The 25,609-nt window shown below is 44.1% G+C and overlaps 1 protein-coding gene across 3 annotated transcripts in view; it reads right to left on the reverse strand.

Annotated features, from left to right (window-relative positions):
• The window catches only part of VEZT (vezatin, adherens junctions transmembrane protein), a 280,161-nt gene that overhangs the window by 46,496 nt on the left and 208,056 nt on the right, over positions 1-25,609 (reverse strand). For all 3 annotated transcript variants that reach the window (XM_078675941.1, XM_078675933.1, XM_078675924.1), the window contains one exon: positions 22,553-22,884. In XM_078675941.1, the coding sequence (XP_078532067.1) occupies positions 22,553-22,884 (332 nt within the window). The remainder of the gene's footprint in view (positions 1-22,552; positions 22,885-25,609) is intronic.

A 25,609-nucleotide genomic window follows, 5' to 3' on the forward strand; every position in this document is an offset into this window, starting at 1 on the left:
AGGGCACATTGAAAGCACTAAGGAAGAATGCATGATTTTCTGCTGAAGTGTGCTTAAGGCAGTGCATAATGTAATGGACGTCGTCGATCTGTGATGGATCAGCAATGCCTTATGTCACATGATGGAAGATGGCAGTATTGTTTTTGTATATTTTACTTGTACTGCAACTGTTGACAATGAAACACAAAATAACGTCTATAAAAGCAAACCTAACCAACAAAAGGGTGTTACGGCGGGAATTTTGATCTATTGCTATAAATCTAGATCCCAACTCAGGTCGACTGAACCGTAGATACCTGTCATAGAGTAAAAGGCAATCCACTACTAGGTCAATCAGTTAAGGACTTACACCACTCTAAAGAACCACTTACAACGAATAAGTTTTAAAAGTTTATTATAAAGCCAAAGTTAACTGGAGATACAAACATCTCAAAATAAGGTTCAAAAGATATACTGGTATCAATACAAACATAAATTTTCTAAATGCTCTTAGTCGGCAGAAGAATATCACCAAAACCAATTCAAAAATCATCAGAGTTGCAAGAATAGACACAAGCTGTAACTTGTGAGTCATTTACAGAAAGGAAGAAAATCCAGATTAGACTGTCCCTACACTAGACTAAGTGACATCCCTACTTAGTAAAATCTTAACCTAAAAAGGTGTCAGCCGTGGTGACTTCCAAAGAAGATCACTCGCTTCCCTTAGTCTTCGTTGTGAATCGGTGTCTCGCAGTTATCCTATCTGCCTACCCATCCGCTCTCTTAGGTTCCTCAGACCATCTGCCCTAACTCCACCCAGGGGTGCTGTCCCTAATACAAAATCACATTTACAATAGAAACGCCCTTTAAAGACGCCCCTCACGTGGTGTCGGTTCTGGCATTTTCCATGCTGATACTCCTCTGGGCCCATCGTTAGCGTTGACCTTGCTTCTCAGGCTCTTCTCCGGCAGGACGGTACCCCCCAGGAAATTCCTGAAGCCTCCTCCAGGCCTGTGCCTGGCTCCCTGAACAAAACTCTATTCATCACTCTCTTGATTGGAACCTCCTCGCACCTGCAAACAGACACTTGTACAGTGGGCCCCAAATTCCGGCCTCCACCGTATCTTCTAAGTCGTAAACCTTCGAGCAGGCTCCGCAATTTATGCTTAGCATGACCTTCCTCTAAATAACACATGCAGATCAAAAGAAATGACCTTATCTATTCAGGCCTATTAGAATTACATCAAACGGGCCTGTGCACTCTGTAAACCTTTAATTTCTTAGTCTAAACAGTATTCTAACTTATTACACACAATGGTTATATGAAACACTTCTATAAAACATATATTTCAGTTCTATGATCAATAATACTTTGAATTATAACAACATTAAAAATCCATATCATGTGAGAGTGTAACAGCACCTTTCATTCTCTGTGAACTGCCATGTGGCCTACACATTTCTACGTTTAGCAGCATTACATTCTCCTCTACAACAGCCACATAACATGGGATTTCAACATCATTCTAACATCTCTACACACTTCTACATTAGCTTTTCACACTGATATATGCATTCTATTTTAATTAAACACTCTTATGTATTTTCACTCTATAAATTCGACACTCTTATGTAATCTTTACTAAACTGATACAACGTGCTTGTAAATATGGTGCACTTCTATTTTTTTCTCGATTTGCGCTCTCTCAGTTCCCCCCTTTGATGACTTTTAGTAGTCATCATCATCACAACACCATCCCTGAGGTATGAACTGAATCAAACAGAACTCGTTGCAGTACTCTCTCTTTTCATCATCTCTAGAGCCCTCACACTCCTGTACTGATTATCCTGCATCGCAGCTAATCTCCTCTCCTGCTCTCTCATGGATCTCTGCAACCTATTTGATCTATACCATTGGTACAGCCGCACCAATCCCCACAAGGTGATTATACAAATCACTATTATGATGATAGGTTTCAGTATGTACCAAATGAATCCCTTTCCTAGGTTGGCAAACCAACCTCCAACTTTACCCATTTCATGACCTACTTTTTCCCACACATTTACCTGTGTCAAATCCTCAATCTCATGATGAATCTCAGTGATGTTCCGTATATACTTTTCTAGAGGTTTTGAATTGTCTGGAATGTAAGTACAACATTCCTGGACCTTCAAAGCCTTACAGACTCCTCCCTCTTTGGCTAACAGAACGTCTAGAGCAAGTCTGTTCTGAAGAACCATTGCCCTTATCGATTGCATCTCTCCCTCCACCAGCATTAATGATCTAGCAGTACTGGCGGACAACCTATCTACAACTGTTGCCAATCTTCTAATTTTGACATCATTCAGTACTATCCCTAAAAGAGGAAACATAGCACCAAATACGTCTCCAACTACCTCCTCATAGTTTACATCCCTTCTTCCTCTAGCTTGAGTTCCTCCCTCTATAATTTCTAGATCCTTAGCATGATATATTTTGGGAAAGACAATTGCTAAATAACATGATCCATACCAATTATCCGGTAGTTTCACGTATGCATTTCTTCCACAAACAAAATATACATTCGGGATCACCTGCATTCCCTTCAAGAAATCCTTTGTATAATATTCTAATTGGAAAGCATGTTCACAATTTACTTCTCCCACAAACACATTCTCATAATAGGTTTTACCCCTATATATACACAGTTTCCCTTTTTGCTCTCGATCTAAAGCTATTGGACCATTACTACCCTTTCTTTTGTGTGACCTTTCTTCCTCGGTCCAATCTGTTTTCTATTGGCTTGAAGCCTTTAAGATCTTCTGTCTCCTATACCGATCATCCACCTGTCCTATAAACCTTTTCTCAATTTCTGACACTTTACAAGTCAAATTATTTCTTCGGGCATGTGAAGTATCCAACGTTTTCCAAGGAATGAAAAATTTCTTTAATCTATCTTCACTCTTATAATAATCCCACTTGTTCATGTGCTTGTAGTTTGGAACTTCTGGTAAAACAGCATCAAAATTTGAAAAATAATACTCAAAACCATCACGTTCATAAAATATACTAAGCAACAAACTACATGTGATTCCATAAGTCAATGGAAGATGATGGTATCTAATACCTTCGTCTACAGAGGCTGGCAATTGCATGCACACATAGCAATCCTTTGCCTCCATAGCATCAATATATTCATAAAGCAATTTAGCATATGCATTTGATTTGAAATTTCCCTGTGATTCATCCACATGCAACCTACGAGTCTCTGCTGCTAGTAAAGCTTTATCTTTCTCTGTATTGTCCCCCCTTTGACCAGCAGTAGTAGGTTTCTGTATCGATACAATTTTTGCTTCCTTTGTTGCCTTCTCTTCATTTTCATGTCCCACTACATATGATATAGTAACTACTAAAACTATAAGAAAAATTACTCCCACTAAAAGTGTGCCTACTATGCATTTTGTCTTGCGGTTTGGGTTGCCGGCCTCCATGATCTCAAGACAGTGTAGTTCTGATTTTCTTTCACAACACAAAGTCTCTTTTCTTTGTTTATTCAGTCTTTCCGAACCACACCTGGAAGCTGATAATCCCTTCTGCAAGATCAGTCTTTGAGTTCTATAGCAACAGACAACCCTAGTCCTTCTACGTCCACTAAATGGGAAGTCCCTAAATTTCTTCTTCTTCCACTTGGCGCTAGGTTATCTTTCAATCTGTTTATTTGCAAAGTCTTTAGCAATCTGGAATCATACGTGTTCCAGCGGCTCTAATCACGTATTCTAATATTTCTAAACGAAGAATGATCTCCTCGAGTGTTGGCATCGTTGAACAAAAGGTCGGAAATTCTATTCTGTTTAAAACCAGTTCTCTTATCCTGCTCAGATAAGGAGGATTGGGGATAGTGAGTGTCAGCAACCCTTCGACCTCCACTCCTGGTACCAACAACACTACTTCCAATGTTATGATTGGGTCAGTACTGGTCACTGTCACTTCCCTCACCCTCCCGGATCTCCGTGCACTGGACATCTGCTGCTAGGTAGGTCCACTCAGGAGTAGCGTATCTTCTGCAGGGCACTCGCACCCTCCTCGATCTTCTCGGACCTTCCTGTTCCTGTCTTTGTGCAATTTCGTCCAAATCTGAGTCTTCAGATATAGGAGCAAGAGTTCTCTCTGGAGTTGGCTTCAAGCTCGGCCTCTTCTTTCTTTCAGGCCAACTAGCTTCTCCACGCCTTGTTCTCCTATTTCTTGTCCTCACACTCGGTTCTTGATCACTCTTGTCTTGATCCGTGTCTGAGCCGTATTCACAGCAACTTTCTCCTTCAGTGGCAACTTCAGTTTCACTGTCGTCCTGTCTTTCTTCTGCTTGATCTGTAGCACTCCCAACTTCTTTCGACACCCCCACAGCTTGACTGATCCCCTCTAGTGGTTCGCCGTCCACAGCTGGATTTTCATCTGTGAGAGGAGCTGTTTCTTCTAAGGGTGCTGGAACTCTTCGAGTATGGGAAGCATGAATCCAGTTTGGCAGCCCTCCACACTTTACAGCAGTATTCGTTGTCAGGATTATTTGGTAGGGCCCCTTCCAGCGCACGTCTAGGCAGTTCTTCCGGACGTGTTTTTTCACAAGCACCCAATCACCAGGGCACAAGTCGTGACATAGGTCTCTTGAAGATGGAACTTCAGCAGCCTGCACCTGAAGAGACACAGAATGAATGACATCAGAAAGTCCCTTGCAGTAATCCAGGATCAGGTCATCTGTAATATTCAACAACGCTGTAGTTGGAACAGACGGAAGTCTCATTGCCCTCCCCATTAAAACCTCATGTGGAGAGAGACCTGTCCTCCTGTCTGGTGTGCTACGCATACTCATGAGTACCAAGGGCAGAGCATCAGGCCAGCTTAAGGACGTCGATGAACATACTTTGGCTATTCGGGACTTTAGAGTTCCGTTTATCTGCTCCACGATACCTGAAGCCTCTGGTCGATAGCTACAGTGCAACTTCTGATCAATGTTTAATGCAGAGCAAAGCATCTTCACAACTTCACTGTTGAAATGCGTTCCTCTGTCTGATTTCAAGGAAGTCGGCACCCCAAAGCGTGGGATCAACTCTCTAAGCAACAACTTTGCTACTGTGAGTGTATCGCACCTGCGTGTAGGGTATGCTTCGACCCATCTGGAAAATATGCATACAACCACCAGAACATACCTGAGGCGGTTGATTTTTGGCATCTCAATAAAATCTAATTGCATTCGGTTGAAAGGCCCCCCAGACCCCCCAATGTGACTCATTGTAACTGGTGTTCTTTTCCCTACGTTCAATTGCTGACATGTGACACATCTTTGACACACTGCTTCTGCTGCAATCCTAAACTTTGGATTATACCAAGTCTGCCTAAATAACCTCAGCATGGCATCTCTTCCTAAGTGTACTGGACCATGTATCTGTCGTGCCATTGGACTCACTAATTCATCAGGTAATACTGCCCTTCCATCTGCTGAAACCCACAAATCCATTTCACTTGTCACACAACCTGCTGTTTCCCATGCCTTTTTCTCAGAATCAGGTGCGTTCTCTTGCATGTCTTTTAAATCCTCCCAAGTATCAACTGTTTCTAGCATCATGGTTAACTCTGTCTTTTCCTGAGTCCCACCTACTTCCACTTCCGTGAAAGAATATCCTTGCTCCGCACAATATCGAGCAACTTCGTCTGCATATCGATTACCTTGCGACACAAAATCTGTATTTTTGGTGTGGGCTACACATTTAACGATCGCAATTGCTGCTGGACCTTGTAATGCTTCTAACAACAGTCGCACAAATTCCCCATTTCGAATAGGCGAACCAGAGGAGGTCATATAACCTCTCTGAGACCACAATTGCCCAAAATCATGAACTACACCGAAACCATATTGGCTATCGGTATAAATGGTGACTCTAATTTTGCTACCTGCTAAACAGGCACGTGTCAATGCAATGATTTCGGCTACCTGAGCGGAGTGTACTCCTTCCAGGCAAGCGGCTTCCACAACTCCAGTAATGGTGCAAACAGCATAAGCTGCTCTCAACCGACCAGTATCGTCTCTTAAACATGAGCCATCAACAAAGAAAATTTGATCAGGGTCAGTCAACGGCTCATCCACAATATCTGGTCTTGGTTTGGTGCATAGTTCAGTCACATCAAGGCAATCGTGATCTTCACATTCTTCGCCTTCTATATCATTAGGAAGTGGCATCAATGTAGCAGGATTCAAAACAGAGCACCTCTTAAGGGTCACGTTCTCCGCAGCAAGAATAACTTGCTCGTAGCGCATGAGCCTATTATTGGTTAAGTGCTGTGTCTTGGTCCTGGTCATTAACAGTTCTACAGAATGAGGTACATACACCACTAATTGGTGTCCCATTACTATATCTTCACACCTTTCAATGCTGACACCTGTTGCAGCAATGGATTTGAGACATCCGGGCAACGCTGCGGCTACCGGATCTAAAGTAGCCGAAAAGTATGCAACTGGTCTACGGGCATTTCCATGAGTTTGTACTAAAACTGACAAAGCGCAACCCTCTCTTTCGCAGCAGTAAAGTGAAAATGGTTTTTCGTAATCAGGCATCCCCAAAGCTGGAGCACGGCACAAGTCCTCTCTCAGCTGTAGGAACGACATCAAACAATCCTTGTCCCATGGTACCGGATCACTCACCTCCTTGTGCGTCAGTTTTTGTAAGGGTTTTGCTTTCAGGGAAAAGTTAGCTATCCACTGTCGGCAATAACCAACCATTCCTAGGAACATCCTGACTTCTCTCTGTGTCGTAGGCGAGTTCATCTTCATTATCGCCTCTATCCTATCTGGTGACACCTTGCGCTTTCCTTTTTCTATCCGGTGACCCAAGTACTGTACTTCTGTCAGACAGTACTGCAATTTGCTCGGAGATACCTTATGCCCATTTTCAGCTAAATGGTTCAGCAAGGCGATGGTATCTATCTTACAAGCTTCTTCCGTTCCTGACGCAACAAGTAGGTCGTCTATGTACTGGACCAGAACCGAGTTCTGTGGCAGTACTAGACTTTCAAGATTTTTCTTCAATAACTGGTTGAAAATTGATGGGCTTTCTGTATACCCCTGTGGGATACGACACCATGTTAGGACACGATTTTCCAGCTTAAAAGCGAAAAGAAACTGGCTCTCCTCATCTAATGGAATTGAAAAGAAAGCCTGACAAAGATCTATCACTGTGAACCACTCAGCTTGGAATGGTATCTGAAACAATATCACTGATGGATTCGGTACCACTGGACAACATGAAACAACTATGTTATTAATCCTTCGAAGATCTTGTACTATTCTAAATTTCCCACTAGGTTTCTGCAAACCCATAATCGGGGAGTTGCATGGACTACCCACGATTTCCTTCAGTATTCCCTGTTGAATCATAGAGTCGATTACGGGTTTTATTCCTGCAATCGTCTCCAGGGTCAATTTGTATTGAGGCGTTCTTGGATATTCAACATTTGGTTTTACCATGATCTTCACTGGTTCTACTCCTTTGATCAATCCTATCTCTTCTCCAGTATAATCCCATACCTCTGATGACACTGTATCTCGTACGTCCCAAGGAAGCTCCTCCACAGTCAGGGTAGGATACAGTTCTACGCATACTCTCGAATTTGCAACTTTAAAGGTAGCATCATCGTCTGTAGTCTGTACCTCCACTCCCTGAGGTGTGCAGTATATTGTGCAGTTCAGTTTGCACAATAAGTCTCTTCCTAACAGACACACAGGACTAGAATCACATACTACAAACTGATGTTCATCGGTGTAGTTTCCTATTCTCACTAGCACTGGTTCCGTCAAAGGGTTAGTCATTCTCCTATTTGCGACTCCTACCACTTGAATTGTTTCCCCCGACATTGGTAGATCTGGAACCACTGCCGATCTCAAAGTTGATCGAGTAGCTCCGGTATCTATTAAGAATGTTGTAGGACACCCTGCCACTTCAGCCTCAACAAACGGTCCTCTTTGATCCACCTCTAGAACTGCCCCGAGGGTACAGTCCTCCTCTCTACTTACACGGCGTCCCGTCAATGGATCAACGTAGTAACACTCTTCTTCGTCTATAAAAAGAGGCATTTGTCTATAGATCTTTCCCCCTGTCGTAATCTTTGGTGGCTGCGGGAACTGAGCTCGTGGAGCCGAAGTCCCCCCTTTGGCCACCTTACTCTTTGGCACTGTCACCCCTTGAACTGGAACTTCTTGAACTTCCTCCTCCTCTACTTCTAGGTCTCCGTTTTCAGGGTTATAGGGACACTCGCGTTTCCAATGTCCCACCTGGTGACACTGGTGACACTTTGTCGTTTTTTTCAATGTAGCAACGTCTATTCTAGGTCTCGGGTTTTCCTCGTTGTCCTTATTCTGACTATTTGATTTCCTTCCCATCGTCCCTGTTCCCTGTTGCTGCTGTCCACCCTTTCCAGCCGACTGCATCTGCACCATCATCAGTTTCTCCTTTAGTTTCTTTGCTTTGGAATCTATTTCATCACTGCAATACCTTGCGTATCTCAAAATTTCATCCAATGGTTTGTTTTGCCAACAAATTAAATGTTGCTGAATCATCAAACAAATATCAGGTCTCAACCCCAAAACGAACTTCGATACAAACTGTCCTATATCTTTGGGATCCATTACATCTAATCCACTGTATTGTTTGAACGTTTTCAGCAATCGCTCATAAAATTCATGAACTGTCTCCTTGGGTTCCTGTCTTGTTCGGTCTATTTTTACCCAATCTATATCTTGTGGTGGCACCTTCTCCTTCAGCCATGTCATCACCTTTTCATATTTTAACATTACTCTTTCTGACGGTCCATTAGTACGAGCATCCCTTTCTGGTTCTGCAGTTGGCCATTCGCACTAACCTTGCATGCTATCCACAAGTCTCCTGGGACCACAATGTCGAATAAGGTGTTCAAATCAATCCACAATACTTTTGAAATCTTGACAAACCTCTCTACCTGCTTGTACCACTCTACGGGACTTTCCCTTAACTTCGGAAATGAGTTGGTAAATGCAGCCAAATCTCCCCTACTCCAGGGCACGTGTACATAACTCCCATTCGCTATTTCTCGCAAAGGGAATGCCTCCATCTGCAGTAGCCTTCCCTCCGGAGACATCACATTCGCGCTCCACCTAACAGTTCCCTTCTTGGACCACCTCTCTTCCCATTTGTCCAGGTCTCTCCATGCTCTTATTCCTGTGATCAGTTCCCTTATGTGTGTTTTTAATCCAGTTGTCCTCCTCTCTTCTAGGTCCTGATCTGAATAATGCAACCTATGGTTACCCTGCAATGCCTTTGTTCTGGACAAATCTACCATATACTTGTCTGCCAGTTCAGACAGTTTCTCATGAGTTGCTCTTGCCTTTCGAGTAATATCCTTTGCTATAAACAGCAGCTCATCTTGTTCGTACATGTCAATCCTTTCTAAAGGCAACGCACCATCTATTATCTCGTCCAGGTCAGATTTTAAACTGGTCACATCGAGTCTTTTGGCTTTTATCACAGCTTTCAGTATGCTATCTCTAGAGAGTCCATTTACATCTCTCCCATCGCAGCTCTGAGTCCTACGTCTGGGCTCAGGCGTGTTATGGGGAGTCCTCCCATGCTCCCATCTCTCCAGGTCCCATGCAGTTCCATCCTCTCTGGGTGTATAGTGAAACACTTCTCTATTTCCCATAGTCCCACATTTCCCATTCTGCCTGGTTTCTCTAGGTGCATGGTAAGACATTCCATTATTCCCCATGCCTTCGCAATTTGCCTGTGATCTCTGATCACTCGACGCATGGCAAGATCCTTCGCGGTTCCCCATGTTCCCACGATTCCAGTGCTGTACGTTATCATCAGGTACGTGGAGAGTGCACTTAAACCTATCCCTGTACTCTTGTGTCCTTTGGTCTCCCTCACTTTGAATGAGACGAGACGTCTCTCCACACTCCGTACTTCTACCTTTTCGCTCCTGCCCATTTCCACCGTCGATATGACGTGTAACTCCTCTACTCTCCTGACTTTTACCGTCCCACTCCTGACTGCTCTCGCTAGCCCCGCAGTGAGATAATGTCCCGTTGCCTCGACTTCCCCATTCAGCTTCTGCTCTTGACCTGTTGCTCGGTGCTTCTGTGGACCTATCCCATTCCTTCAAGTCAGCCCTCAACTCTTTATAGGATTTCGGCCGTGGTCCCCTCAGGTCCATCGGTCCTCTCTGACCCCCCTGTTCTGTTACGGGATCCACTGCTGAATCCAATGGGGTGCTCCACGTTATCGGTCCTGGCAATTGCCTCCAGGCATTTGTCGTGTTATTCCTTCTTTCCATCTCAACTCTTTCTCTGTCTAGCCGTACCTGTTCTTCCTCTCTCCCTTTCTCTGGGCGATAAACCGACACTATAGGACCTATGGTAACGGGTACTTGAAGAGCATCTGGCAATCCATAAGACTCAACCCTCTCTGTTGCTGGCATCTTCTGCACCACAACCCTTCCGACTACTCTCTGTACAGGACTATGTTGAGGTGTCTCCTCACCTTTGGTATGTACCCAATTCGTTATAGGGAGTGGCCTATTCCCTTCTATGTCAACCCTATCTTCCCTTGGGAGCTCAGTACCTTCTATCTCCCTATTGTCCGGAGGCGGTCTATCTATCAACAACCTATTTATTAGGCCATCCTCCGACTCGCTCTCGTCATCCTCTTCTATGGGTCTCTTTTCTCCTGTAACCTCTCTCACTGGGTACAACTTATCCACTTCAATCGTCTGTACCCTCCATTTCTTGGCTTCCGCATCCCATTTGGCATCTTGCACTGCCCTTACTGATCGCCTTACCCTTTCTTGGTGTCTGTTCTGATTCCTGTCGTGCGCCGCCCTAATCCACGCATTAAGGGCCTCAAACTGTGTTGGTCTAGGCAAAGGTCTCAATGAGGACATAACTGCTTTCAGCTGATGCAACACTTCTAGTCTAAACGTTCCGTATTTCGGAAAAGTCAGTTCCTCATTCCCTTCTGTAATCTTACTCCAAGTATCAAGCCACAGTATAGTATGCAACCCAACATTCGTTGCCATATAGTGAGCTGGTGTACCCTCTGGCGGTGCCTCTTCCCCGTAATAAGACTCTTCTTTTTCTCTTAAAGATCGCTCTCAAACATTTAAAACACTTCATGTTCAAAATCTACAAAATTTCTATTTTCTCCGCGTTCGTTTACTTCCTGATGACAATCCACCAATCCCAGCGCGGTTCTCGCTAACCGGCCTATCACAGCGCGGCTTCACACCAACCGGCCTATCACAGCGCGGCTTCACACCAACCGGCCTATCACAGCGCGGCTCTCGCTGACGTCACTCGTCTCCCCTTCGCAGCAGTTCTCCTCCTTTCTCAGCTTGTCTCCCGGTCATGCATGCGTCCCATCCATACTCTGAAAAATGATTACTTCCGACCAAGCGATCACTTTCCTTGACTGTACGCCCACAGTCTAACTGTAATTGTCACCTTAACTGACGAAATGTCTTTCCGTGTACGTCCAGACAATCGCCTTAACTGATAGGTTACTTACACACGGTAACTTTCGACCTGCGTCCGTTACCCACACACTCACTCTTGCGTTCCCCCTATCTCGGTCCTGCGGGCGATCAATGGTACCTCATGACCCCCTTTACTCTGGTCGACAACTACTCTGGATGTTCGATACACCCGAACCACTTAAGCTCTTCTCCGAACTTAAGATTTTCACCAGTTCACCGGTTCACCAGTTTGCCAGGTTGCGCGCGCTCACAACCCTCTCTCAATCACACTACGGGCATTCAACTCCGCATGACATTACAAAACAGATACAACACAAAACACCGCAATCTGTCAACGCATGACCCTTGTTATACTCACTCTCGTCCGACCCTGCTGCTTTTCTCTCGCACCGTCAGCACCTTCTTCGGCAGGCGATTCTTCCGCTGCTCATCTCTCGATCTCTAGGGACCTTGGGGTAATCTTAACCTAGTCTAGATCACCTTCCTCTAGAAGGTAACCATCCTCTGCTACCAACTGTTACGGCGGGAATTTTGATCTATTGCTATAAATCTAGATCCCAACTCAGGTCGACTGAACCGTAGATACCTGTCATAGAGTAAAAGGCAATCCACTACTAGGTCAATCAGTTAAGGACTTACACCACTCTAAAGAACCACTTACAACGAATACGTTTTAAAAGTTTATTATAAAGCCAAAGTTAACTGGAGATACAAACATCTCAAAATAAGGTTCAAAAGATATACTGGTATCAACACAAACATAAATTTTCTAAATGCTCTTAGTCGGCAGAAGAATATCACCAAAACCAATTCAAAAATCATCAGAGTTGCAAGAATAGACACAAGCTGTAACTTGTGAGTCATTTACAGAAAGGAAGAAAATCCAGATTAGACTGTCCCTACACTAGACTAAGTGACATCCCTACTTAGTAAAATCTTAACCTAAAAAGGTGTCAGCCGTGGTGACTTCCAAAGAAGATCACTCGCTTCCCTTAGTCTTCGTTGTGAATCGGTGTCTCGCAGTTATCCTATCTGCCTACCCATCCGCTCTCTTAGGTTCCTCAGACCATCTGCCCTAACTCCACCCAGGGGTGCTGTCCCTAATACAAAATCACATTTACAATAGAAACGCCCTTTAGAGACGCCCCTCACGTGGTGTCGGTTCTGGCATTTTCCATGCTGATACTCCTCTGGGCCCATCGTTAGCGTTGACCTTGCTTCTCAGGCTCTTCTCCGGCAGGACGGTACCCCCCAGGAAATTCCTGAAGCCTCCTCCAGGCCTGTGCCTGGCTCCCTGAACAAAACTCTATTCATCACTCTCTTGATTGGAACCTCCTCGCACCTGCAAACAGACACTTGTACAGTGGGCCCCAAATTCCGGCCTCCACCGTATCTTCTAAGTCGTAAACCTTCGAGCAGGCTCCGCAATTTATGCTTAGCATGACCTTCCTCTAAATAACACATGCAGATCAAAAGAAATGACCTTATCTATTCAGGCCTATTAGAATTACATCAAACGGGCCTGTGCACTCTGTAAACCTTTAATTTCTTAGTCTAAACAGTATTCTAACTTATTACACACAATGGTTATATGAAACACTTCTATAAAACATATATTTCAGTTCTATGATCAATAATACTTTGAATTATAACAACATTAAAAATCCATATCATGTGAGAGTGTAACAGCACCTTTCATTCTCTGTGAACTGCCATGTGGCCTACACATTTCTACGTTTAGCAGCATTACATTCTCCTCTACAACAGCCACATAACATGGGATTTCAACATCATTCTAACATCTCTACACACTTCTACATTAGCTTTTCACACTGATATATGCATTCTATTTTAATTAAACACTCTAATGTATTTTCACTCTATAAATTCGACACTCTTATGTAATCTTTACTAAACTGATACAACGTGCTTGTAAATATGGTGCACTTCTATTTTTTTCTCGATTTGCGCTCTCTCAAGGGCATGCATGGGAGGGTGATTTTGGCTTCAGGCTCAAAGACATTGTAAGGTAATGAGATAAACAGGGCAAAAGGAAACCGTTAAAATGGACATAAGGAAAAGCAAAATAATTACTGAAATATCAATATCACAACCTTTAAGTTTTGCTACTCAGATGTTAAAGATACAGTAACTTCACATACATTTTTGGCAAAAGTGGCACACCGTTATCATCTAGACTTTCGTGCCAAGACAGTGATAATTTTCCATGGCACAAAGTAGATAAAACACCTGAAGCCCAGCTACAGGAGCGTCTAAGCTGCGACATGGTTCTACCCACCGGCCTTTAGACCTTAATTCCTACATGAGATTGGGAAGTCCATTCAACGCATCTTCAGCAGAAACAGCTTGCCATTTTGATTCTCCCATATATCAAGAGTACACCCCCACACTAAATAATACAGGGGTAACCAGCACCCCCTGCATGACATGCCTAGTCTACCACTAAATGAAGCCAGAAGGAGGAGGAAGAAGCCGCTGTTCGAATCCCTTTCTGGACAGGTAGGCACAACTTGATCACAGGATACATAATTAGGTCAAATAACCCTGGAGCCCCATCAAAACCCCACCAATCCACTGAGGTGAATCATTCCATGTACCCGTAAAAGTGGATGTTATTGCATTAAGGTTTATAATCACTGACCGTCTTTATGATGCATCATGTATCACTCAGATTAAAATACATAAATAGGTTTCTCTAACTTTGTGCACCAGTCCATAACCGGCAATCAGGCGAAGTGTGAATGTTCCGCTTCAGATTTCCAGTGCTATGGTGTTCCTTCTAGCTAGTAGCTTACCCATGCTCATTAAAGTCCCCTGCTCTAACGGAAACACACCTTCCTCTAGTATCTCCAGAAAACAGACGTAAGGGGGAGAAGGTCAATAAGCTTCCTCAGCATCTCACTAATTGAATCGGTTGCATATTTCCAAAAGGTTACCATCATACGGCAGGACCACACCATGTGTGTCTTAGTGCCCATATCTGTAAGACATCTGGTACAGGTAGGAGCATAGATTAATCCCACTACCCGCAAGCAATTGTGGGTGAGATAAACTCTATAAACATTTTTAAGCTGTATGAAACAATATTTGGTCAATAATACTAGTTCCCTGGGTGCAAGGAGTGCAGCTCTCCAGCCAGTTTAATCCAGTGTGTCGATATCCTCTTCCCACTTAATGAGTGATGATTAGTCAGCAGAAATGTTAATGATTAAAGATCGATAAATCTTAAAAGTACACCCCTTTTCATTTCTTTTTAAGACCAAATGGGCCACCATGGGAGTTATACTCAGAAAGCACAGAACATTTAAGGCAGTCATGCTCCAATGTGTAGCGTAATTGCAGTATTTAAAGAATTGTGTCTTCTATAGCTCAAATTCGTATTGTTTGGTATTAAAAAACTTCATATGGGTACCCTGCTATACCTCAACCAACAAGGAGATACCAATGATATCCCAAGTGTCGAATTCCTTTAGCTGGCTTGTTTGCTTTTGAGCTGTCCCATGCCAAAAGGGGCTCATTGGAGGTAAGCTAGCCATCCCATCCTATCCACCTGAAAGCTCTCTGCCAATGTTTAAATACTTCTATGGTATGGGGGAGGCGGTGAACCTATCCTATGGATGTACAGAGACTACTAAATCTCCGTCATCTAAAAGAGTACCTTCAGTCTGAAAGGCTGGGCCATCACTCTCCTCGAATGTCCAGTCATTTTTAAAGGTCAACTGTTCTGCCCAGTAACAGATGTTTATATCCGCCATATCCATGCCACCATCATATACCGACCTGAGCGTCGGCAATGGCATTAGACCGTAACTGGATGAGGTATTGCATATGTATTGTGAAAGGATAATTCTGAAACACAAAGAATCTTGAGATGTAAAATCATTTTGTATAACACCACCCGGCCAAGAGTAATAAGAGGCAGCCTGCTCCAGTTTCGGATATGTCCCTAGATCACCTCCTTAACCCCTTCCATGCTCATGACGGAACGGTTCCGTCATCAGCGTCGGTGCTCCGGTGCTGATGACGGAACATTTCTGTCATGAGCCAATACGATTTTAAACCCTTCAGCACTGCAGCGAAATTCGCGCAGCACTGAAGAGGTTAAGGGGAGCCAATTTAGCTCACTGCATCTCGAGGGATTTAGGGCAAGTTGAATGCCCAGATATTTAAACGCAGGAACTGTAAATATAGGTTTGTTCAATTGAGTTGCACAGAAATCCGGTCCAGTTTCAGGGGAGAAATGTATTCCTATCAGATAGGAACTGAGCAGCATATAGTGTACAATAGTAATCAGCAAAGGACCCTGCTATTTCTAATGTTGCGGTCTTAAGTGTTCCATGAGCTTTGTAGACACCGGAGACAATTATGGGCCCACCCATCTATTATTTAGGGCCCTAGTTTCTCTCTTAAGTCAAGGGTGTTCCTCATGGGTCTGGCCATGGGAGTTTAAGTGTGGGCTTTGTAAATGTACCTTTGGTTATTCTTCAATCCAAGTCCAGCCGAACTGAATGTTTTGAAAAAAGCTTTATTTTAGAAGATGACAATATTAATGGAAATAACAATCTATAGTCTAGTTGCATCACTCTAAGTGTTGCCTTTACTTCTAGGAAGGTCCTCCTTTGCCGTTGAGTTTGTTTTGTACAATCAGGGAAACTCATTCTAAGGGTCTCATTTAGAAATATTTTTCCCGTTAGATCTAGCAGCTTTCAAGATGGTACGCATGTCCCGGTAGTTTAGCAACCTAATGATGAAGGGTTGTGCACCAAGGTGAGGCCATGCCACCATACCCTGTAAGCCTCTCAAAAAGGCAGGCAGAGAGATCTTCTGCAGAAATCTAGGATTTTAGCCATTTCTCTTGGCTCCCTCCGGGATGCCAACAATAAGAATAATGTTCCCATGGGGAATGTTCTGAAGCCTCAGCACTGATGTTGAGCAGAGGGGTTGAATCGATACGTTGCTTCACTGTTGATTCAAAAGGTAGGAAGTTTGTCTTCCACTTCAGAGATGCATTTTTATGTTCTGGTAACACACTCAACCCCCGTACACAAGTCCTGAAGTAAGAGAGACAAATCAGTAGCCCCATGTCCAGTGTTGGCCTTTAGATACATGCGAGTCCTGTATGGTCTGTACAGCAGTGTCTATGGAGGTCAAACTATGTGAACATTTTTAGTTGGGGATCATAGTGCTGCAAAGAGGCTAGTGGTTGGGTTCCAAAATCCATCCCAAAAATCACTCATTTATTGAGCTTTCTTAATAAAGTGATACTTTTATTTTTTCAACATGAAATTTAAACACCAATTGTAGGAAGCTGGCTCTGTATATGCTATACCAAAGTGAGGTATAGTGTGCACAGAGTCCAGTGGAACCCCAAAGGTAGGCAGAGGTAAAGTTAGATAGAACCTTACTCTCTATTTGTGGTTGTGTAGTCGAGCAGTAAGGCAGTATCAGAGGCCAGTGTTAAGCATTTGTCACTCAGTCACCAAATTAATTCACACTGAACTTCAGACCAATTGTTTTTGTATAAAAATATTCTTTTCGTTATTTTATTTTCAAGAACCAATCAAGCCTGGCACAGGTAAGCAATACGTACTTTACAGTAGTAATGCAACTGAAATACAGTTGGAATGATAATTGTATATGCACTTTGATTAGATTTACAGTATGGATGCAGAGAACTGCAATACTTAGTAAATGCAGTACAAAGACCTGAATAGGCTTTTCAGTAAAATAGCAGGTAAGTAACTTTTGAGATTACTAGGCTTACACGGCGCAGTATACCTAAATACTACTCTGGGACATTTCCTGAAAACAGGTAAGTAAAATCGTTTTTGTTAGATTATGCAATTTAAAGAACTTCTTTCGTTTCTCAAACTCCACACACATTTTTCCGGATAAACACTCAATGTTATCCTATGGAGGAAAATAGTGTTATCAGTTTCGAGGTATTTGGTAGTGGGAGTTGAGGTTCTGGGGTAGACTCAGGGGTCCCCCAGGGTCAATGATGCACTCTAGTTACACCCTCAGCGGCACTAGGGCGGCCGGGTACAGAGTGCTGAGACCCAATGTTATCCAATAGGGGATAGGCGGCCTCCGGTTGGTGGCTGTTGGCAAGCAGGCCACTGGGTTGTGGGACCAAAGCTCCTGGACTTTAGCTCAAGGCAAATGGGGAAACAAATTGGCACCAAAGGTGCACCCTCAGCGGCGCTAGGGTGGCCGGGTGCAGGGTTCTGTTTTGACATCGGACACCCTGGTTTCAATGGAGAGCCTCTAGTTTGTAAAGACACTGCAGGTTTGGGGGCGAAGGTTTTCTGGGTGCGACCACCACTTCAAGAGATAAGTTGGGAAGTTAGGGGTTGGTTAGGCACCGTTGGTTTGGGCACACAAGGCCGTGGGGCATCGGGAGTAGGGGTGCCTTTTGGAGTCGGACCTTCTTACCAGCTCATGGTCCCGTTTGCGGGGGCCTTCTGGATTTAGACTGCAGGTGTCGGCGTGAGGCAGTTTAGGGGTCGCCGGATCTCGGGTCAGGATCGCCGGGGTCACCTCCTCGTGGTGTTTGCCCACTCGAGCTCGGGCTGTGGACGGCGGGTGCAGAGTGGTGTGGATTTGAGGTTTCCGGCCAAGGCCAGAGGTGTTCACGGGAGACAAAGTATTTTATAGTTGAAGGCAGGCAGGTCCTTCGGGGTTTTTCGAGGTTGCAGGCTGCAGGACACACCGGGATTTCGCAGGAGTAGGTTTGAGGTGGAGACAGGTCAGTAGGGCTGGGGCCAAGTCAGTGGGCGTCTTCCTCTTGTTAGCTGCAGCACAGCTGTTTGGTCCTTCTTCTTGTCTGAGGCAGCAAAGTGATGGGGTTCTCCAAAATACTAGATTTAGGGACGTTACAGGCAGGTCAAAGGCAGGGACCAATGGTTGCTTCCATGGGGTGGGTACACCCCCTATTATGCCACCCTCCAGTGGGAGGGGGGCATGAGCCTGTCCCTGGTTAGCCGAGTCCCCCCCATCTGGAAGATAGTGGGGACTGGGAGTTGTGCTTCTCCTCGCCTCCCCCACCTGAAGGGTGGAATTGGCAGAGGTGGGCACACCTCTCTTCCTCATTTGTTTTTCCCGCTGGTCCTCCAGCCCAAAGTGAGGGTCAGAACCAGTTGCTGAAAGTAGGGAGTAGTCTGGGCAAGCTCACAAAGGCGGCAAGCCTTTGAAGCTTCTCCTTCGTGAACCCTGCCCATCCTGGGAGAGGAGGCTTGGCACCTCGTCCCAGGGTGTGCATTGTTTCAAGCCCTAGAGATCAGCAGGCTCTCCACCCAGGGGTCCAGAAACATGTCTGGTGGTGGCAGCTGAAAGCAGCCACTCCGCCTGGACACTAGTGGTAGGTTAGTTTTCAGGGGGGATCTCCAAGATACCCTCTGTGTGCATTTTTTCAGTAAATCCCACACTGGCATCAGTGTGGGTTTAATGTGCTGAGAAGTTTGATACCAAACTTCTCAGTTTTCAGTGTAGCCATTATGGTGCTGTGGAGTTTGTAATGACAAACTCCCAGCACCATCCATATACTCTTAAAGGCAGCACTGCACTTACAATGTCTAATAATAGACTTAGACACTGTAGGGGTACAGGGCTCATGCACCTGTACCCTCACCACTGGTATAGTGCACCCAGCCAGAGGTTGCAGGCATGGCACACAGAGATGTGTGCAATGTCGACTCTTCAATTTGGTCAGCACCAAAACATGCAGCCTGCAAAGACAGTGTGTGAGTGTAAAGGTGCAGGGCCTCTAAGGGTGGCACAATAGGTGCTGCAGCCTTTAGAGGTCTTCCTGGTCACAGTGCCCTGGGTACCTGTGGTAACATTTACCATGGGCTGACCTGTGGCTAGTGAGTCCAAATGGGTTAGTTTTGGGGAAAGAACACAGGCCCTGGGAACCTGATTGACAGGGACCCAGGGCACATCAAGTCAAAATGCATCAGTAGTCTGGCAAAAAGTGTGTGTGTGTGTGGGGGGGTGGGTTTACTACAACAGAACCCCACTTTCCTACACCAATCCAGTGTACTGATGAGTGTAAACTGTCCCCAGGGCATTTTGGGCCAATCTGGCCCTTTGTCAGGGGGTGGTCCCCGCTTCAGTATTCACCCAGTACTCATAGGTTTCCTCTCCTCGAATTGAGGACAATTTGCATTTACAGCTAGTCTGGATTGGTGTTGAAATTTCATGTTGAAAAAATAAATGAGTGATTTTAGGGATGGCCTATGTTCGCTATTGACAAACAGTGTAGTTTAAGGAGCCCACCAGCCACCAAAACAGCAGTTCTATAGGAGGGACACGGTCGCCGCAGAAGAACCAGGCCACCCCAGTCTCGAGTCACCTTCAGTGCCATCATTTGTGGGCACCTATGCACTCCGTTCTCACTGGTCCATCACAACAGACAGGCCCACTGGACACAAGGCAACGATAACTCCCTTCGGAGGCAGCCGTCACACTCCACTGCACCACTCTCCGCATAAAATGCGTTACAGGCCAGCTGCAATGTTCTAGAGTCACACTGCTTCCCCTCCACCGAAACAGCAAACCACTGTATGCAGGTCTGTAGCTTCAGTCGGTAGCAGGTTTCGGCAGACGCCCAGAGTGAACAGATTAAAAACATAATCGACGGGGTATGTTGGCTAGCAAGTCTCACTGCTCCTCCAGTAGTCCAATCAAATAGGTTTTCGTTTTTACAAGGGATCAATGAAAAAACATACATGACAAATTGCCACCTCTGGGTCTAGAACTCTGCACTCTTGGAAAAAAAAACATCTGGAATGTATGTTGTAGCTACATAGCATATAGAACTATGTGCACACTTAATAAAAAGTTGCTTTACGAAGACAGCACGCAATGATTCATGCTTGTCACCATCTTACGCATGACTTTCAGAGGATGACACAATATAGTGATCTCACTACAAAAGTTACTATTACAAAATGGAATAGCTGTGTTCTTTATCGACATTCTTCCCAAAAATGGGAAAATGGGAATAACTTAAATATACACACATGCTATAAGTGCCCATAGCTAATACTATATACTGCTCAAAATTGACCGGTACTTTCCCCAACATCAGAACAAGTGTCCCGAATGTCTACAAACGGGAAGGAAATGTTTAGATTCAAAGAGTTTTTTCACTTCCCGCTGCATTACTGGGCTGAAGAAACCAAGCAAATTATGACCCCATTTTCCTCCTACAAGGAAAACAACTTACATTGTCATAACCATGGCTTGTACATACTGTAAACAAAACAAATAGAAACATTTAATTTGCTACGTCATTAGCTTGCCAGCTTCAGAGAAGGGTGTGAACTAACTGACCGGGCAGCACGAGGGTATTACCACAAACAACAGTCAACACGGATGCCAGGGCAGAATGTGTGAGGAGAGCAGTACAACACTTATTCAAGGGGTCAAGAGCTAAGCTAGAGACTGGGCCATTATTTTGCCAATCTACCAACTTTTCCTGCCACTCAAATCCGATGAAGGCCACTGTCGCCTCAGCACCATGCTGAATTTCTGCAGACTTCCTCTTGCCACATGCCTAACATGATCCATTTACGCATGGTCCATTTACGCTTACTGAAGAAATATTGTGGTTTCATAGCAGTTTCAGCACAAAATGTTCAATATTTACATCAGTCATGTAATTTTACAAGAAACTTCACAGAATTTCTTCTAAATTATATTTTTATACTCAACACAAATTATTTAAGCAATGCACATATTCGCTTTGAATACATTTTCTAAAAAAAAAGAAAAAGCTAATTCTTGTTGATAAAATGCAAGATTATGATATACGGTTCCCTGCGAAAATAAAGGTGTCAAGAAACTCTGAGGCAAAATGGAAAAAAGTTCAGCTTCTACAAAATACTGTATCGAAGGCAATTGGGCTTCAGAAGATGTGATGCTATTTATTATTATAAAGAATTTGTAAGGAATGTGAAGTACATCCACACACGCCTAGCTACCTTTCTGCCACATACAAACACACCTTCCCACCCAGATAAAGTAATTAATAAGCAGCCACTACGCAGAGTAAAAAATTCTAGAGGTCACAATGACTGACAAAAAGGCATTGGCTTCACAGCTGGTCCAGACACTAGCCACGTACAGGTAAAAAGAGTAAACTTCAAACCCATTTATCTTCCACTACCTGGTGATTGTGTCTTATCCCACCAGCAGTGTAACACTGGGCCCTGTGAACAGAGAGGTGCAGGGGCACAGCCTCTAGAGGTCCTGCTCAGCCGTATGTGTCTGTGAGGGGGGTCAAATTATTTGAAAATATTGGCCCCTCACTAGTTTTGGCGGAGTTACATCATTACACTATATGTGACTGTTTTCCTCATTGAGCTCAGGCGATTCAAGAGATTTGCATTTAGCCGTGTAAACCAAGCAATATAATGACATTTGTTGAACGTGAGTAGAAGTCCAGAACAGTGACAGGAAGATGCTAAAACAATCCCCAAAGAATCCAGATATACAGAAATTCACGTTATTTTACAGCTTTTTCAACTAAAATATCTTTTTTTAAACCAATACATCTTGATTATGTTCTTTTAAAAAAACACGATTCGCCTCTGGTAAAACGCAGTAGTCTACAGAATAACCGTGCATAAAATAGATGTAAACAAAAGGACAATGAAGTCTTCTAGTTGGATCAGTAGAGTAGGAGACTGGGTGTGCATCCTGGGCAGAACAAGCGCGTTATACCGTTAATGTTTAGAGTACTTACTGTCCCTAAATCTAGTGTGTTACCTTTGGTATGGTAAAGCACACAGCCTCAGAGAAATTGTGCCTTTGCTGAACCCAGTACCACTAAACACACCGGGGATTGAAAACCGCTCACTGACCTTGAAACCAACCAGAAATTTGGGAAATGTGGACTTGGTTTCCAGGTTGGTAACAGTTTCTTAAGATCTATGCTCCAACAAATCATTCATAGATTAAGCTTGCCTACAGCCACAGCACATAAGCAACATTTTCTGTGGTCTCTGGTGTACTCACTCGCTAAGCAAAGCCTTGAGATGAAGCTGTAGGCTGCGGATGGCGCGGTGGAGGTTGTCCAGTTCCCCCATCTTTTGCTTGGCTTTGGTAGAGCGTTCTGAACTGGACTGGTGCTGGGTTTCGAAGTACCGGTAAAATTCATAACTTCGCTTCAGTTCGGCTAGGCATGTGGCCTGAGAGTGAGGAAAGTCCATTGCCACATCAGACCAAATACAGTGTGGCAAACATTCCAGAGTTGTTAGTGGCCCAGGAGATTCATTCTCTGGAGAGAGCAACAATGCCACACGTCGGTAAAATTCTGAGCTCTGCCCAATCCACAGCTGGAACAAGACCTTAAAAGAGAACAATTAGTAAGATTATTTATTTTGTTTGTTAGCATTCTATATAGATTTTCTAGACACATTGGGAAGTGTTGTTGTGCCTTAAAAGAAATCTGTTCAGAAACACAACAAACTGAGGATACTGGCAGTGTAGAGGATGTGATGCAATGCAGCGGGATCCTGGACTTTTTAAATCTCTGCATATAACTCTTATTTGATCTTTTTACATATTTTTCATATTCAGTATATTGCATTCTTTGACTGACAACTTAATAACGTGTAGAACTCTGGACCTTGCTTGCTGCACCCATGGCGTGCCCTACTGCTTTGAAAGCCAACGCTACCAAAGCTCGGGCGCTGTAGTGTAGTTCCTATTATCCCAATAGGCTCTGCGCATTGGAATAATACCTTCAATAGTATAGACCTAGGACGGAGGTTAACTAGGTCTTCTACTGACGATATTAGACTTAAAGTTTTTGGTTTTGCCAGCTAGCTCAGAGTTCACTAGAAACTTTCTCGAATAGGCAAGGAGGAGTTTAACCTCCCTGGATAGACAAGAAGGGATTTAGTTTCTGACAACCATAGAACATGACAACTTTGCTCTCCCCTAATCAAGAGTGTATCTCTAGAGTCGTGTGAAAACAAAAGACAACTTATTTTACTCAGTCAGTTCAGTGCATTCTTAGTTTCACCAGATTGTAGAGAAAAGGAAGAGACGGGCGTGTTCAATAAAAGATGTTATTTATTGATCAGTCTCTTTTCTCGTACAAGAGAAATGAATCGATATTATTGCGATACTTATGGTTAAGTAAAGTGCATACAATAAAAGCAGGAGTATAAAATAATACTGTAGAAGCATTGATATGGTTTCTAAGCCATATGATATTTAAAATTGATAAAATAGATACATACATATATACATTTGACTAATCGTACTCAACTGGTGCTTCTAACCACGCCTACCCCAGTGTACCTGACCTAAGCCTAATACGTGGGCGGGAGTAGATAAGTAGCAGTTTAAGTTTAAGTTTGTTTTGCCAAGTGACTGACTCAAGAATTCTCTGCAAGGGGTTATTCAGTTCTGTACCTGAGATCTGGAATGGTTGAGGGCTGGTATCTCTCGTCTCTGGTCTTGATATTCCAGCTGCCTGCGAGGGCCGCTTGGAAGCGCCGGAGCTGGATTTCTCGGCAGGAGAAAAGCAGCGTCTCGTTCTCAGCGCGTCAGGAAGGCGGGGCAGCGCCAGCGGGGTCCGCTCTGTGCTGGCCTCTTCGGCAAGTCTCGCTGCTCCGATCTCGTCACCACCACGTGTGTTTGCTTAAGGCAATGTCGGTAATATTTATACCTGTAAGGTGTCGAGATTGACGTAAGGATGGACATAGATACGTCAATAAGGATGTCATACGGACTGGTCGTTAGCACATTCTTTACTGAAGTTCTCGGTGAAATCAAAACAATGGCCGCAGGGATTTTCCCAGGTTGTCATAGGTTTGATTTGTTTTGAGAACTCCGTATGCCTTATCAGGGGCTGGAGGAATAGTGCTTGCCTAATTAGATGGCAAGCGTTATGACCTAATCAGATAACGCGTTCCTGTGCCGTGGTGTGGCTTAATCAGATAACGGTTTTTTGTACCGTGGGATGGCTGCTAGTTAATTATTAACCAGAACAGGGTCAGGAATAGGGGGATCGATACAGAACCTATAGGAATACATCACAGCGCGTGCTGTGAAAAGTGGTGGTTAATGGTTCTAAATATACAAGGGCCTTCTGTCTTCAAATTCCAGCCTGGGAACTGGCTTTTTTCCCTTGGTGATTTTCGGGTTTCCTACTGATGGCTCGTAGATTAATGCAGCATAGAAGGAGCTTGTCTACAGCCATGTCTTCATAAATTAGAATGATGATGGACTTACTCAGCCTCTCATCTTCTGGGGTCGATACAACTTCATGGTTGAGTTGGGGGAACAAAAAAACCTGATCAGCTCTAAGACACTGTTAAGAGGTGAACATGTGCTTATGAAGGAGTGGCTATGTTGTGGGAAAAGGACTTGTGTCCGTGGCCTTTCTTGCACTGGGGAGGGCAAAGGATATTAGGGTATGGAGTATGGGCTGTGTTTCAGACATGGAGCTCTTAGTCTCCCCCGCCCCACACTAACAGGAGAGTGTCTCTCTGTCAGGTGCTGTCATTGAGGGCTCTGTTGCCCTTGGAGAAGGGGGGGGGGGATCGCCTTCGCCGTTTGACAGGAGGTGGGCTCTAATTCTTACCTCTATAGAGGTGACCGGTGCATTGAGGTGAGTGATGACCTCAGTACCCCAGCTTAATTACTATTGATTTTAGTCACTTTTCCTTGGATTACTCACACATGCCCCGTTGTCGTAACTGTTCCAAGGTATCGCAGCAATAGACCGGATGCTATAATTAATGTTATAATGATTTAAAGATAACCTCTCCTACCATAAAAAAGTAATTATTTTATAGGTGTCTGGAAAGCCATGAACCTGCTTGTAGGAAAAAAACATAACTCTCCGACCTAAATATCCTTACTTGAAATCTGCAAAATGCATATCGAATTTCAGCTTTTGGTGCTTGGATAAACGTAATTGTAACGGCAACGAACAGGGTGTGAGCTGAGAAGCAAGGTGCTTACATGATAATATCAAAGCACCCTCTGGAACCATTGACGTTTGGGCACGGTTCAATCGCCTGTGAGTGAAGTACAGTAGCTTGCAGCATTATTAAG

Source organism: Lissotriton helveticus, chromosome 1_1, assembly GCF_964261635.1.
Source record: "Lissotriton helveticus chromosome 1_1, aLisHel1.1, whole genome shotgun sequence".
Taxonomy (NCBI): domain Eukaryota; kingdom Metazoa; phylum Chordata; class Amphibia; order Caudata; family Salamandridae; genus Lissotriton; species Lissotriton helveticus.